The sequence below is a fragment of the Dermacentor andersoni genome, chromosome 1, assembly GCF_023375885.2.
Source record: "Dermacentor andersoni chromosome 1, qqDerAnde1_hic_scaffold, whole genome shotgun sequence".
Lineage (NCBI taxonomy): Eukaryota > Metazoa > Arthropoda > Arachnida > Ixodida > Ixodidae > Dermacentor > Dermacentor andersoni.
In genome coordinates, this window is record NC_092814.1 from 349,876,105 (window position 1) to 349,892,013 (window position 15,909).

Here is a 15,909-nt window from a genome sequence, read left to right on the forward strand (position 1 = left end):
GGGTCGGCATATGGGCGAGGACACGAGGAAAAGGAGCTCGAATACGGCGACGTCCAGGAAGTGCGACAGTGGCGAGCGACGTGGCCAATGCGGAGGCAACGGAAGCAAATGGGCTTGTTGTCGAGAGTTCTCCACTCGGTAGGGTTGCGGTATCTGGTTGAGGAATACAGATCGCTGTGAGGCGTAGCTGTCGGCACCAGTTGGGCGTCAGGTCGGGAGACGGAGCAGGCAGCAGAAAAACCGAGGTTAGCAAACTCTCGCCGCACAACTGCCTGAATGAGAGAGATCGCTGGGGCTGGTTGGTAAATGGTGGGGTCAAGACCACGTCAAAGCCATGTAAGGGAGCCGGGAGAACTGTGGAATGATGCGGCTGCTTTCGGCGGGCACAAAGCGGCGATATTGCTTGACAATAACGTTGATGGTGGACAGTGTTGAAGACCAACAAGTTGAACGCGTCGTCCGCGATCCGTTTGAGTACTTGGCCCACTTTGTCAACCTCGGCCATTTTCTTGTCGACTTTCCGGCAAAGAGCGAGCACGTCTTGTGTGTACGAGACATACGATTCAGTTGAAGACTGAATTCGGGTAGCAAGATCTTTTCTAGGAGCCAGCTGCCGACCGGTGGGATTTCCAAAGAGGTCGCTGAGCTTCTGCTTGAAAGCATCCAAGCTAGAGATCTCGTCCTCGTGTGTCCGGAACCAGACACGAGGAGTTCCGCCCAAGTAGAATAGGACATTCGCTTGCATAATGGTTGGGTCCCAGCGGTTGTTTCGGCTAACACGCTCATACAGGTTGAGCCAGTCCTCAACGTCGACATTATCTTGGCCGGAGAATATGCCAGGATAGCGGGGGTTGGTAACCGTAACGTACGTTGTTTGTGGGGTCGCAGGAGTAGGAGACGAGGTGTGACCACCGGGAGCCATGGCGGAAAGCAGGACGGTGCGGCCGCTGCGGAGCTCCGTGGCGAGGACGGGGAAGGGCACCCTCCACCAAAATGTTACTCGAACGAAGGATTAAGAACAGGAAACTATTTACAATGTATATTTACAAAGGATAATGCAGCGCTGGACAGTTCAGCCAACAGCTTGAGAGCCAGAGAGCGTTCATCATCTTCGTCGGGCCGCCCGCGTGCATCGTCCACAAGAAACACGCAATATGCATGGCAAACGGGGTACTTTATTTAAAAGCAGTCTCCATGAGCATTGAGACATTTGTCCCACTGACTGACGTGTCGCGTGATTCTCGTCTCATAAAGATCCTTGGGTTGCTGCTTCAAAAAGTCTGTAATTGACTCTTTCACGTCATCGTCCGACGCGGATCTGGCGCCCTTGAGCTGTTTTTCTAATTGTCCCAATTTGTGAAAGTTGCAAGGCGACAGGTCTGGGCTGTATGGCGGATGCAGCAGCGCTTCCCACGAACTTTGCCAGTTTTGTGCTAACCACATCAACGACGTGACAATTGGCATTGTCGTGGAGCATGATGACCCCATTCGTCAATTTTCCACGTTGTTTGTTCTTGATTGCGACACCCAGCCGATCCTGCGTTTCACAATATCGTGAACGATTGATAGTCTCTCCAGGTTTAGCAAATTCGATCAATAATGGCCCCTGACGATCGAAAAAGAAGTCAACAACACCTTCCCGGCGGAAATGATGGCCTTTGCTTTCTTTGGGGGTGGTGAATTCGAATGTTTCCACTGTAAGCATTACCGTCGTGTTTCAGGCTTTTAATAGCGGCACCATGAGTCGTCCCCGGTGCCAATTGAAGACAAGTTGTCACCCTCATTGTCATACCGGATCAAATGAGTCAAGGAAGCACGGAACCTCTGCGTCTTCTGGCGGTGGTTCAAAATCTTGGGCATTCATTGCGCATACAAGAGCCGATAACCGAGATGTTCATTAATGATGATGTGAACTGAATCGTGACAGATGTTCACACGCGTTGCCAGTTCATCGATGCTTATCCTCCATTCTTGTCTAATCAGCTTATAAACCTTTGCAACTGTGTTGGGGGTGATTGCACGGTGACTTTGGTCCAGTCTTGGATCGTCTTCGCAACTTTCACGTCCTTCTTTGAACCGTTTGCTCCAGCGCTTCACAGCCAACTAGCCCCACAACGTGTTTTACTGTTTTGCTTCACAGTGGCAATGAAATGAAATGTTCAACGTAAACGGCAGTCATACGGCAATTAATTTCTTTTTGGGAAACACCTTCAGTTGTCAAAAACCTCACGACACCACGCTGTTCAACTTTTGGAACGTCCGTTATGTCATGCAACCATGCTCAAACCAGTGTATGAGAGCATTAAAGAACATTTATCCTCACCCCTGCGTGCCACTTTTCTAAATGAGAGATGCCTGTGTACTACGCGCATGCCTCACAGATAATGAACAGAACCACTATTGCGCGGGGTGGGTAAGCTTACTTTCATTTGACTCGCCCTCATGCATTATAAATACGAAGATAGAATGGAATATACAAATGCGAAGATGCACTTTGATAAAGGGCAAAAAAAGTTCCACTGGAAACAAAGTTCACTGCACGTATACACAAACCTTCGCAAGAAGAGACATGCGTATCTTTAAAGACGTATAAGTCTCCAATAAATCTACATATCTAAGAAAAAGTCACTGTACATGATGCGTCAAACAAGGCAAAATAATTTGTTAGACAATCACAGATTCACAGATCCCAAAACCCTAAGCCCCTCCCTCCCCTCCCCCCGATGTAACGCGCGCGACGGAATGCTGTGCGCTTCCTACCCGCTTTTCTCCCTTGCGCAGAAAAGACTGAGCCACCATCGTCGGCTCACTCATGCCACCCCGTCCTTTAACTCGTACATACAGCATGCCGCGCGAGTTTAGGATGTTATCGCCCTTGGAATTTATACGGAACATGAGGGCGACGGCGACGGCAGGAATGCGCCTGGAGTGCCATAGAATTGCTATCGCAATAATATAATAAGAGTATCCGGCAACTGAAGCCGTCCTGTGGCCCATTACTTCCCTCAAAAGAAGAAGTAACGAAATCGAACTTTCACCATGCGGCAATTCGCTGCGCTGCGAAAATGTGTTTCTTTTTTCTTTTGTGGGGCAGGAGCACCGAAATGAAAATGAAAAAAAAAAAAAAAAACACGAAGGAAAGCATGTTGGCCACAATCGAAGGACTACTTTGGACATCTAATGTGGCTTCAGAAGGAATATCGAAGGAAACGTGAGACGCTTGGTCCACAAAGAACCATAAGCATACTTCTCGGTATCCTACACCGGCGAGACAGGACTTGCCGGAGAAGTTGCGCTCAAGCGATTGCGTTGCAATCCGCCGAGTCCCCACAGCGATGGCGGCGAGCGACCACTGTTTCTTTTACTCGTCGGCTAGCAAGAAAGTGTCCAGAACTCTGCCCGGCGAAAATACACTCGGCCAGACAAAAAGGAACGCGCACCGAAGTGCGCCGCGCGCTGGTCGGGGCAACACGAGAAAAACGCATGCGCTCTCGCTGGCTCTGGCAGCCCGCGGGTAGCAAAAACAAGAAACCTGAAGAGTCTAAATGTGTCCTCGCAAATAAAAGTCAAAGTAGTAATATAAATAAGAACGCAGTTACCTTTGCTGGCTTTAGTCTTGTGACATGGATGCTTTGCGCAGGTGAAAAAAAAAGTTGATATTTTTTTCTTTGACATAACGGCACAAATGAACCAGCACAACGCTTCATCTCATCAGACCTCGCTGCGTGCTTTTTCAACTTGTCTGATAGTGTGTTGATTTTGCTTGGCTCGTTGTATAGTCCGATGTACGACTTTAGAAAAGTTAACGCACCTTTGGTGGAATTGAAAATTTAAATCATGGCTTTGCAAATGTCAGTGCACCTTTCGCATCAAAACTTTATGAAAACTTTAACCCATAAAGTTTCGGAATTGAAATCCATGCGCTTGGTAGGTTCCGCGGCCTCCGCGAGATGGCGCCACGAGCCCACTCGCCATCAAAATGCCCTTGGAACTTTTTGCTCGGATGGGGCTCCTTGCGCTATGTCACTCCCAGTGCATGGGTGTTGCCGGGAAATCCAGCCCGAGTTCGCAATGTTCGCGCTGCAATGTCTTTTCGAGCGTGAAAAATACATTCTAGACAAAATCAAGAATGATTTCCGCTGCCGGGGGTTGTTTTCGTCGGTGGTGCGTAACAGCACGCAAAAATATCTCGTGCCCATAAGCGCCCCCCCCCCCCCCCCGTCCCCATGGCTACGTCCCTAGCAGACCGTCATATATTGACAGCAGACGGACATTCTGTAACGTTTACAACTTCACTGTGAACTTACTAATCATGAAAAATAAGTGAAACTTGGCGTAATGATAGAGCGATATTAGCGGCTAATTTCAGTATCACTTTTTCAGGATACCTACATTAGATTGAGAGCTACAAAGCATACGCAAGAAACTGGTGACGTAATTTTTTTCGTGTCGACGCGACGCGTAGGCGGACGGACATCGGCCACTGCCGGATGGTACTTTAAAGGGTTGGTCCGTAAAGTAATGTCAGTGACTATATTGTGAAGCGACTATACGTCGCAGCGCTCAAGGACCGGTTGGTATTGGTGGCGGGGAAAGTGTGCTTACGCACGCGCGGCTGCTTGTCGTCTGCTGCCATCTTCAGAGTAAGGACGGGCTTTTCCCTGAAGCTCATTTTCATTTCCTGTGCAAGTCGTAATGCAGCGCTCGTTGGAATACAAGTATGCCATCAAGTTTTGTGTGAAACTCGGCAAGTTTGCAGCGGAAATTTATCTTTTGGTAAGACGACCTTTGGTGACAACGTTTTGTCGTGACGTCAAGTCTACCAGTGGCATAAGGCCTTTTTAGAAGGTCGTGAAGAGGCCAGCGATGAAGCCCGCACTGGACGGCCGTCAACGACCATCACCAATGAAAATTTTACATATGTGAAATATTTTTTGAGCTCAGAGCGTCACTTGAGTGTCCGTTTAGTGGCACTGACATTAAACATACCAAAAATACCGTTCACGGGATTTTGACAATTTGCAGACGCGAAAAGTGTGCATCAAGATTGTACCCATAGTGTTAACAGACGACCAAAAATCCCGCCGAGTTGAAACGTGCCAAGAACTTTGGGACTTGTGTGAAAGTGATCTCCACTTTTTAGACAATGTCATCACAGGCGGCGAGGTTTGGGTGCTTGAATATGAGTCCGAGACAAAAAAAAAAAAAACAACAACAAATTGCCGAGTGGCACACTTCAGCATCCCCTTGCCCCAAGAAGGCCAGAATGAGCAAGTCAAAGGTAAAGACCAGACTCATTGTGTTCTTCGACATCAGAGAGCTCGTCCACCATGAGTTTCAACCACAAGGTACAACCGTCAACACCAAATTCAACGTGTAAGTGCCCAAGAGACTCAAACGAAGGTTTCGTCGCGACCGGCCTGACATTGCGGGCGATTGGAAACCCCACCATGACAACACTCCAGCGCACACCGCCTTCCTCGTGACCCGCTTCTTGGTCAATTCAAAGGTGCCAACGGTTCCCCAGTCACCCCACAGTCCTGACCTGGCACCCCCAGACTTCTTTCTTTTTCATGCTTGAAAACCACCCTGACAGGACATCACTTCGGGGCGATTGACAGATTTAAAGGGGCTTGCACCAAGGCTCTAAAGGACATTCTGGAGAAGGCCTACCGGGACGTCTTCAATGCCTAGAAATTTCACTGCGAGCGATGTATCCACGCAGGAGGAGCCTATTTTGAAAGCTTTTAATGTGCTGTACTGATGTGATCAATACATTTTTTAATCGACTCAGCAACATTACTTTCGGACATACCCTGTATACAGCTTCGCTGTAAAATGCAAGTCTACGTTTCTGGTTCATGGTGGTGGTGGTGGCGGTGGTGGTGGATTGTAGCAACAGGCGGGTTTAGCCTGGCGATTAAGGCCGGCAATTGCTCCGCCCGAGCGTCTCTTACAATAGCGCTGAAGGGTTTCACCGTATGTCAATCAAACCAGTCTCTCTTAAGAATTTGATAAGAAGACGTGAAGTTTCTTTGCGGGCTATAATTGATCCCTCTGGAAATATAAGGTGGTGCAGGCACGCATGCAGAAGGTCCTTTTTCGCAGATTCTTCAGGAGAGCGTCCCTTTCATCTTGGAATTTCTGATAGGACCACAAAAAGTGCTTAATGTCTCCTGTCTCGTTGCATGCCGGACAGTTAGGAGAATTGATTCGCCCCGTCTTAAGTAACCAGGCCGGTGCACTAGCAGATCCTGTCCTTGTTCGATATAGAAGTGAGACTTCCTCTCGGTGAAATCTCTTGGTTACGCAGGGCATATGCGGTGGAAGCCAAAGCGATCCAAAGTGATTTCAAATGTCGCATTTTTTTCACCTGATTACTCTTCGGAACCTTGACTTTGTCAGTATGATAGAGCACTGCGTATGCAAGCGCATCAGCTTTTTCGTTGCCAGAAATACCAATGTGGGAGGGAATCCACTGAAACTTTACTGTGAAGCCTTTGTTGTTGAGTTCTTTCACGATGGCTAGTGATTTGCGTGGGAACTTGAAGGATGGCAGACCACGGTGTAGTTGTTGTAGCGCGGCCTTTGAGTCCGTAAGGACAACCATATTCTGCAGAGGCAAAGTCTTTAGTTTAGCAGGTATTGCTACGCCTTCCACAAATGTCGACGAGGCTGTAAAGTCCAGACGGCCAGACCACGTATATCTTACAGAGGCGATATAGACTGTAGCTGCGCAGCGGTCTTCGTCTGCTTTGACAGAGCCATCTGTGTATACTTGTAGGTGATTCGGGTAAGTCGTGTTCAAATGTTCCAGGACTAGTGACTTGGCTTCTGCAGATGGAATGTAGCTCTTTGACTACAATCGTGGTATACTTAAGTTGCGTGTGATTTCCTCGAATGTCCAGGGTGGTTCTATCCTTTCCCCCTATCTCGAGCAGCGCAATCCTAAGACGCGAAGCGTGTTCAGTGCTGCATAAAAATATGATCGCGGCCTGTTATCTATACGTCGTAATAAGGCTTTGCCGGGCGTAGACTCACTCAATCGTGGACTCACTCAAGCCTGGGAAGCCTGAAGTCGCAGAGGGCGTGACTCAGCTTTGTAGAGCACTTTCTTGTTTGATGCTGGCTCAGGGACTCCAAGGCAAAGTAGAATACCTTTTCTGTGGATGGCTTCTAAGCGCTTGTATTGGCTGTCTGAGGGTGACATCAGAGGTAGCTGATACAAGATCCGACTGGTAACCAACGCTGTATGCATGCGTAGCATCGACGTCGGGTGGTTGCCCCAGCGTATGCCAGCGACTCACTTGAGCACATTGTTAAGAACGGCCAGCTGCAGTGCAAGTTTGCCAGCCATTTACGCCAGCGGTGGTAACCTCATCTTGGAATGCCGCCGCCAACCTCTAGCCTCGTCGCCGTTGCGAGTGAAGGAGTTCGACGAAGCAGGCTTTGTGCACAAAACGACAACGCCGCCCTGTTCTGCTATGAGTGGGGGAGTTGCCGCGGGAACGCCGACAGGGGCTTCTTCCCGCGTTCCGACCAAGACGCAAGACAATGTGCTACCCGTAACGGCTCAGAGTTCTACGAAGCCCCTCTGACGTCGGCTCCGGACCATTACACCTGTGTGTATGTGCGGCACGTGTATGTGAGTCCTCATCCTCCTCCAACAGCCCTCAGCATCCTCCAAGTCGACAGCCCTCATCCTCCTCCAAAAGGGCTGGTCTACGGTGACATCGAACGGTGACGTCGAACGATGACTGGACGAACGTTTCCGTCCGCTTGAAATCAAGGGGGACCAAATGCTTATAAGCAGCGATTGCCGGCTGCAAGAGTGTGCTCGTCGTCGTGAGCTGCGTGCTCGTTGTTGTGCTCAAAATGTACTAGTGAGCTGTGTGCTCGTTGTCGTGCTAGAAATGTACTCGTGAGCTGTGTGCTCGTCGTCGTGAGCTGCGTGCTCGTTGTCGTGCTAGAAATGTACTCGTGAGCTGTGTGCTCGCAAGCTGTTTGCTGTATGCTCATCTTGCGGGCTCCATTTGGGAGTCACGCTAGACTGTAGATGTATGTCTTGTCTAAGATGTAAATAATGTAAATAAATCCTGTTCACCGAGTTCCTCCCTACGACCTTCAACTCCTTCAAATGGTGGCAGCGGCGAGATCGTCCGACGACTCCTACATCTGGTTGACAGCGGTGGGGCTCTGACAACATGTAGCCTGGGTGACGATGACGTCACAACGTGGTCAACACCGCGGCGCCAGAGTAGCCTGTTGTCTATGGTAACGCCAAGAAATCGGACGTTGGTGACTTGTCGAATCTGGTATACGTCCAAATTCAGCGTCAAGCATGTAGATTTTCTTTTCACTCCAGGAAATAGTACGAATGATGATTTCTATGCTGATAGTGATAATCCAATCGTTGCCGAGTGGCCCCGAATGGCATTTACTGGTTCAGCCACCACTTGTTATGGATGCACTTTATTAAATGTACGGTATGGAAAACTAAAAATAGCCGCCTTGCATTGTCTGCTGGATGCCGGTGCACTATGTCCGCTGTGTCGTTTTTTGAAAAGGGCATTGCCTTTCCGTTCATTGCGCTGTTATGAGTTATGACTGCAATCACTGTAAACCATGTTTCTATAGTGCCCAAATACCTTTTTTAGGACGTCGTGCAAATGGCTGGCTTCAATGCTGAAAAGAGGAAGAATGTGTACTGTATCTATGTGTGCAGAAAGCAACTAATTTTAAAACTTTCTTTTTAAGACACAAGCTTAGTAATTCACCTGCTAGTGTTAAATTGCTTAGTTATGTTACTTTTATTAGACCAAAACTAGAATATGCTAGTATTACATGGGATCCACATACTAAACTTAACATTACAAAAAATTGAGAAAGTTCAGAGAAAGGATATTCGCTTTATCTATTGTAAGTGTAAACGTACCGATGGTCGCAGTAATATTCTCCTCTTGGAAACACGACAGATGCTTCGCTTGATTTTTTTTTTACATTCGCTAATTAATCGGGGAATATCCCTAGACCCCGTTTTATATGTAATCTTTCGGTCCACAAGGCGCACACGTCACGATCAACCAAATGCACTCACCCACTATTTTCCAGTAGGCAGAAATGTTGAATGCATTGCAAACTACCACAGAGCAATCAACTTCTGGGGGTAATGTGTTGTTGTCATTGTGCAAAAACGCAACAGCAGCTTCTGCTCTGCTCATTATCCAGTAGTCGGACAACATAAGTTCTGGAACTTGTGACATTAGCGGCTCGTAGAATGACACCCCGTACTTGCGCTCCTCCTCTTCGTGTGCAGAAAGTGACACCTTAATGACCTCTTGTAGCTGCTCTGCCTAACGGTGCTTCTTTATTTTGCGTTATAGGCTGCTCGCGAACCGGCGCACAGTCGGACAAGTAAGCGGGGCTGTTCTGAAAGATCGTTGGCACTGCATCTGTGGATAGTCGAGTAATGCTCATTAGGACTTCTATAGTATTTCCGTTGCAGTCGGTGTCAGGAGTGGTTAACCTCAAGTACTGTGCTTTAACATGAAATTCGCACACATGCTATAAGCAGAAACGAGAACAATGTTTCAAAATACTTTATTAACGTTTTCACTGCGTTTTCTGGCCTGAAAAACGGACGGTATTATAAGCAAGGATTAAAATCTATATTTCAGTTCAGTAATCTACTGGATTAACATAGGCTTGAGACGTAGAATGCGCTCTATGTGTTGGCTTATTAATTGGTACAAATTATTACTTTGGGATCACGCAAAGTATTGATGTCGACGTCTTCCCGATTAATAGCCCATTTTCACTTTATCCTGCGGTCGTCAGGAAACGAGAACACTCAGACCTTCGGCTCACCGTCGTAATTTCAGCGACAGTTCGGCGCGCAGCAGTGGACCAACCTGTGTTGCTGGAAATTTCACGTCACCAAACTTCACTTGCACATCAAATAAAACAGAAAGTACCAAGACACCGCACGCAAGCAGTGTGCGCGATATGCCTAAATTTGCAAAAACACGTGCACAAACCTTCTTTCCAAATTCCTATGCAGCGTGGCACCCCACTGATGCTGGCACAAGCCAGTTTAAAACTGGCGCTACAAACAGGAGCGCCAGTTTAAAACTGGCTTTTGCCAGCTGGCGCTCCAAACACGGGGAGGTATGAGCCATTGCATTGCTGAATGAACGCGTTCCACGTCAGCTCTCTGTGAATTTTCACTAATTGCGCCGATTATTCAACTCGGATCTTCATGAAAGTGCATTGATCGGATGTATGAACCCACGTGGACCACCGGGATACCAAATTCCGAGGTAGGGGTCCAATTATTTTGTAATTAGAGCCGATTTTGTGACCCACGAGGAGCGCCCACTGGCCTGGGCTTTGGCCGAGGGAAGCAGCAGGCCTACTCTCAGGCCGCATCGAGCCGCAGCCAATTACCGACCAATCGTTAATTTGGCAAGCGGACAGTGACCCAATATGTCGACCGCTATGAGAATTGAGGTCGATGGTGAAGAAATTTCGCCGGATCAGCTCACGAGAGCCGAGGGGTGGAAAACCGCCGGCGAGAAGTTGAAGCAAAGGAGCCACGCAAGACAAGATGGCGCCGAAGCCGCAGTTGACGTCAGCAACAGCCGTGGCGATGACATCAATGTCACCACCGACAAGAGCCTTCGTCACAGGATGAAGCGAGTAAACAAGGGCAAGCTGCTCAAGGGTGCAAGAATGCCAGACCTCCCGCGCGAAGACGTGAATATTGTAATGTGGCCACGCGGCGGGCTTCAAGTGAGCGATGTGGCCCGGGTCGAAATCAGTCGAGCCATTTCTGGGGCGGCCCAAGTCGATGCAATTGCAGCAAGAGAAGATATCATTTGTCCAAACCATCAACAGAACATAATCGTCGTGAGTACCTCGAAGAGGGAGCACACCGACAAGTACGCCATGGTTAAACGCATCGACATTCGAGGAACGTCCGACGAGGTGAGCGCTTACGAATCGGTGCCTCACGGAACAGTTAAAGAAGTGATACGGGGCATCCCGCTAGTGGACACCGCCCAAGAAATTCAAGACCTAGTGGTGCACAAGCACAACCCGACGGCGTTGCAGGCGAAACGGATTGGCAAGACCAGGTCCGTGTTGATCGCCTTCGAGGGACCCAAGGCTCCCAATTACGTGCGTTACGGGAACCTGCTCGTTGAATCTTCACTGCACCGCAAGCAGATCGACGTCTGCTACCAGTGCGGCCGCGTCGGACACCGAATGGACGTGTGCCCCAATCCCCAAAATCGCATCTGCCGGGGGTGCGGCATCGCCAACCCGGACAAAGAGCATGCGTGTGTGCCCAAGTGTGGCCTGTGCGGCGGCAAGCATCTCGCCGCCGACCGGGCCTGTAAGGCAAAATTTAAGACGCCGTACGTGGTGCGGCGCCGGCGCTGGGAGCGGCACCGGGCCATCGACGACAGCAACCAAGAGGAAAGAGGCCTGCAGGCCGACCCCGATACAGCACCTCTTCGCGGAGCCGTTCGAGAACGCCGGCCCGCAAGGGCAGCCACCAAAGCCGCCAACGATCGAGATCCCGTTCCCGGGGCGGCCCGAACGGGGCCAACCAGGCGCCATCGGCTGGCTTCAAGGACGGCCGCCTCTGGGAGACGATGGGGAAAGGAGGCAGTCGTAGCTCCAGCGGAAGACGCCGGGGATACCGTTCGAGGTCCTGGACCAAATCGAGAACCCGGGTCGAGTCCAACCAACGAGGGATACTCGCCGACAAAAAGGTGGGCTGGACCGACAGGTCTTCCGTCGCTCTAGGGAACGACAGAGAGTTCCCACCCCTCAACCCTACCCCACCTCCCCCCTCTAACCAAAACGCCGCAACACGCCAAAAGTGCGGCAAGTGTACAGAACTTAAAAGACTAATCGAAAGGCAAAACGCCCAGATTCAGGAACAGAACGTGCAGATCAGAGCACTCATTAGTAAAATAGATGCGCTAGCTAGCGGCAGCTCAGCGACTAAAATAACGAAAACGAGCTCGGCGGCCGAGGACGCCAACGAAAAACGCAAGGTGCCGCGGAGGGACCCCCCTCCTCGCCCCACCAAGAGCGGAGAGGAGAGGCGCAGCCCATGCAACAAGCATTGGACGCTGAAACCACAGCTGACTGCGAGACGGCAGCAGCGCGGCACCGCAGACGTCACATCAACAACAGCAACCGCTGCAAGAGGGCAAATTGGCAGCGATACTCGCAGCCATCAATCAAATCAACGAGAATCTCGGCAACATGAATACCAGGCTAGCGGTCTTCGAAGGTCAAATACAGATCCTGTCACTCAAGCACGAACGACTGGCGGCGAAGACAGCGACGATAACCGTGAAGAACAAGTTCGCAGCGCTAAGGAAAGATCGCGCCAATAAAGTCAAGGAACCGATCGCGTACAGGCGCGGTCGCATCAAAACGTCAAAGGAAGATGGCGCAGACGGCGAACAGTAAAAATCAAATCCGCGGGGGGGGGGGGGGGGGAAACAACGATCATTTACCAGTGGAATTGCAGGGGCATCCGCACCATGGAAGCCGAGTTACAACTTCGCATAGATGGGCTCGACTAGAAGCCGGGTATGATCGCGTCGCAAGAGACACACGGCAGACCCAGGCTCCCACGTTACGTGACCTACACGGATCCGACGGAAGGCGCGATGGCGTTACTGGTGCGCACCAACATAGCAGCCACCCAGCACCTCACGGCGCAAAAGGGCTGCGAACACACGCTGGTCGAGGTTCACACAAGGACGATTGGTAGTGCCGGAAACCTGTTTGTGATGAGCGCATACTGCAGGCCGTCACAAAGGCAGTACGACTTTGAAACAACAGTGAACCAGGCGAAGAGGTTGGCGGGGTACAGGCCGCTCCTGGTCCTAGGCGACTTCAACGCCCCTCACCCTACATGGGGTTACAAATGCCAATCTAAACGAGGCAAGGCTCTAGCAAAGGGAATGGAGGACCAAGAAATGGCGCTCCTTAATGAACCAGGCGCCGTCACCCGAAAGGGAAACAGCGTGAACAGGGATACCACCCCTGACCTGTCGGGGATGGCGGGCTCCCTAGAAGTGGCCTGGCGGAACGAAGACGTAGACCTGGGCTCCGACCACAGCATCATAAGTGTAACGATCAAGGGACCAAGGTTCCGGGCGGCCCTCGGCAAAGCCCGGATCACCGACTGAGACCGAATGCGCAAGCACACGGACCAAGAAAACGAGACCTCCGGAGAAAACGCGGAGGAGGGCAGACATCAAACGTACGCAGAATGGGCGCGACAGATTTACTCAAGAAGTTGTGACAATGATGCAGACGCCCTTCGTCGACGCCAAGCTAGCACACATGTGGGCGGCGCGGGACTCGCTCACGCGAAGATGTAAGCGTCAACGTCGAAACAAGAAGCTCGTCAAACGCATCGCGCTCCTCAACAAACAGATCGCTGAATACGCAACCACGCTGTGCCGAGAGAACTGGATGAGTACGCGCGACGGCCTGCAGGGAAAGCTGTCGGCGCGCAAGACCTGGTGCCTGCTCAGGCACCTGATCGACCCGTTGAGCAGCAAGACCGCAACCAACCGCAACCTCACCAAAGTTCTGAACGCTTGCGGTGGCAACGGCCAAAGGCTCATTGAAGACCTCAAGGCGATCTACCTCAAGACGGAGAGAGGGCGATTTCCGATACCGGAGGAGTACGGGGGACCGGAAAATCCGGCATTGGATGAACCGTTCACCATCACGGAGTTAATAACAGCAATAGACGAAAGTAATAAGACGAGCGCACCCGGAACGGATGCCATTACATACAAGCTGCTTAATAACATGAGTGATGCGGCGGCACGCGGGCTCCTGGGTCACATGAACAGAACCTGGGAAAGTTCGAAGTTGCCCGCAGAAAGGAAAGAGGCCGAGGTACGGTTCATACCTAAACCCGGCAAACCTCTGACGATCGAGAACATGCGCCCTATCTCGCTCACGTCCTGTGTGGGCAAGGTCATGGAACGCATGGTTCTCAGAAGACTTCAAGCACACCTGGACGAGACGAATCAGATGCCGGCGACCATGTATGGATTCCGCCAGCACCTGAGCACTCAAGACGTCCGGATCCAATTACACGAACTAGTGATTAAAAGAGCAACGAGGCACGCGCCCCGGGGTATACTGGCTTTGGACCTCAAGGGGGCATTCGACAACCTGTCCCACGCCATCGTGCTCGAGGACCTGCGCAAGACTGGGTGTGGCCGCAAGACCTACGGCTATATTAAAGATTTCTTAACCAATAGAACGGCAACTATCCGGATAGGAAAGGAACGGTCAGAGCCTGTGGAGCTCGGAGCCAGGGATACCCCACAGGGGTCGGTCCTGTCGCCTCTGCTTTTCAACCTAGCACTCCTGCCCCTGCCCGAACTACTCAATCAGATCGAGGGCGTGGACCACGCGTTCTATGCCGACGATATAACGGTGTGGACGGACCGCGCGGGGTCTGATGCCTGGGCGGAGGAAGCCCTGCAGAGAGCGGCAACGACCGCCCACGAGTATGCCACGACCTGCGGCCTGAGCTGCGCTCCACAGAAATCGGAGCTGCTCATGGTACAGCCCGGAAGACCAAAGAAAGAGCCGCCGCCGAACATAATTATCACCATCGACGGCACAGAGATCAAGCCAACGCAGCAGATCCGGATACTGGGCCTGCTGTTGCGCAGCGACGGCAAGGCGCGCGCAGCCGTCAACAAAATCAAGGCCACATCAGAGCAGGTCCTGAGCATGATCCGGAGAGTCACCAACCGGAACAGAGGAATCGAAGAAGAAGACGCACTGCGCCTGGTGCAGGCATTCGTCGTGTCACGCGTAACGTACTCCGCCCCGTACCTTCAGCTCGCGAAGGTGAACCGCGAGACGCTTCACACGACGATAAGGAAAGTAGTCAAACTCGCCATGGGCATCCCAGTCTACTCGTCAACGCAGAAGCTGCTGGAAATTGGTGCCCATAACACGATGGAAGAGCTGGTGGAAGCACACCTATCCCACCAGAGAGTAAGGCTGAGCCGGACAGAGCACGGTCGGGCCGTCCTACACAAGATAGGATGGCAAATTGAACAGCAACCGACAACGGTTCCACTCCCCACAACGTGGAGAGACATTATTAAGACCAAGCCCCTACCCCGGAACATGCAGCCGGGGAGGAACGACGAGAGACGCTCTGCACGGGCCAAGGCACTGGCTCGACAGCTTGAAGAAGACCCCCGAGGTTCTCTACGCGGACGCCTCGCTTCCCAAGCACGGAACCAGAGCAACGGCGGTCGTCACCACCATCGATAAACTGGCCACAGGCGCGTCGATACGGACGACGAATACAGCCGAAGCAGAAGAAGTGGCTGTGGCCCTCGCACTCGCACAACCGGGAGTGAGGACCGTGGTCACAGACTCCAAGACCGCCTACGCAAGCTACTGCAAGGGGAACATTTCTTCCGCGGTACTAGCGATGCTCACCAAATGCAAATCACTGGGACGGGCCATTGAGCTCGTGTGGGTCCCGGCTCACTCGCAAGTGGAAGGCAACGCACTCGCCGACCACTATGCCCGAGAACTGTAAATCCGGGCCCAGGACGAGCCAGAGCTACCGCACCCCGTGACAAGTTACAAAGAAATCCCACAAATGTACAGAAGCGGCAGATGTAGGCTTCCCCGTCCGCATCCGCAACTCAGCCGAATGCAGCAAACGATCGTGCGACGCACGCAAGCGGGATCGCTAGCGCATCCTGTGCTCTTGCACAAGATGTTCCCAACAGAGCATGACACTTCATGCCCGTTTTTCAGACGATCAAAACGCACTCTAGCACACATCCTTGCAGAGTGCACTAAGCTCAAGAACCCCCCACC

At 51.4% G+C, this 15,909-nt stretch overlaps 1 protein-coding gene across 1 annotated transcript; it reads left to right on the forward strand.

The window, feature by feature from the left end:
* Nucleotides 1-12,692: 12,692 nt before the first annotated feature.
* Nucleotides 12,693-13,217, forward strand: LOC126516577 (uncharacterized). Its single transcript, XM_050166701.1, has one exon. The coding sequence runs from the start codon at nucleotides 12,693-12,695 to the stop codon at nucleotides 13,215-13,217; it is 525 nt and encodes a 174-aa protein (XP_050022658.1).
* The last annotated feature ends 2,692 nt before the right edge of the window (nucleotides 13,218-15,909 follow it).

What these genes read in the sequence shown, in the direction of transcription:
- LOC126516577 (XM_050166701.1), top strand. Translation starts at nt 12,693, where the DNA reads ATGGCGTTACTGGTGCGCACCAACATAGCAGCCACCCAGCACCTCACG.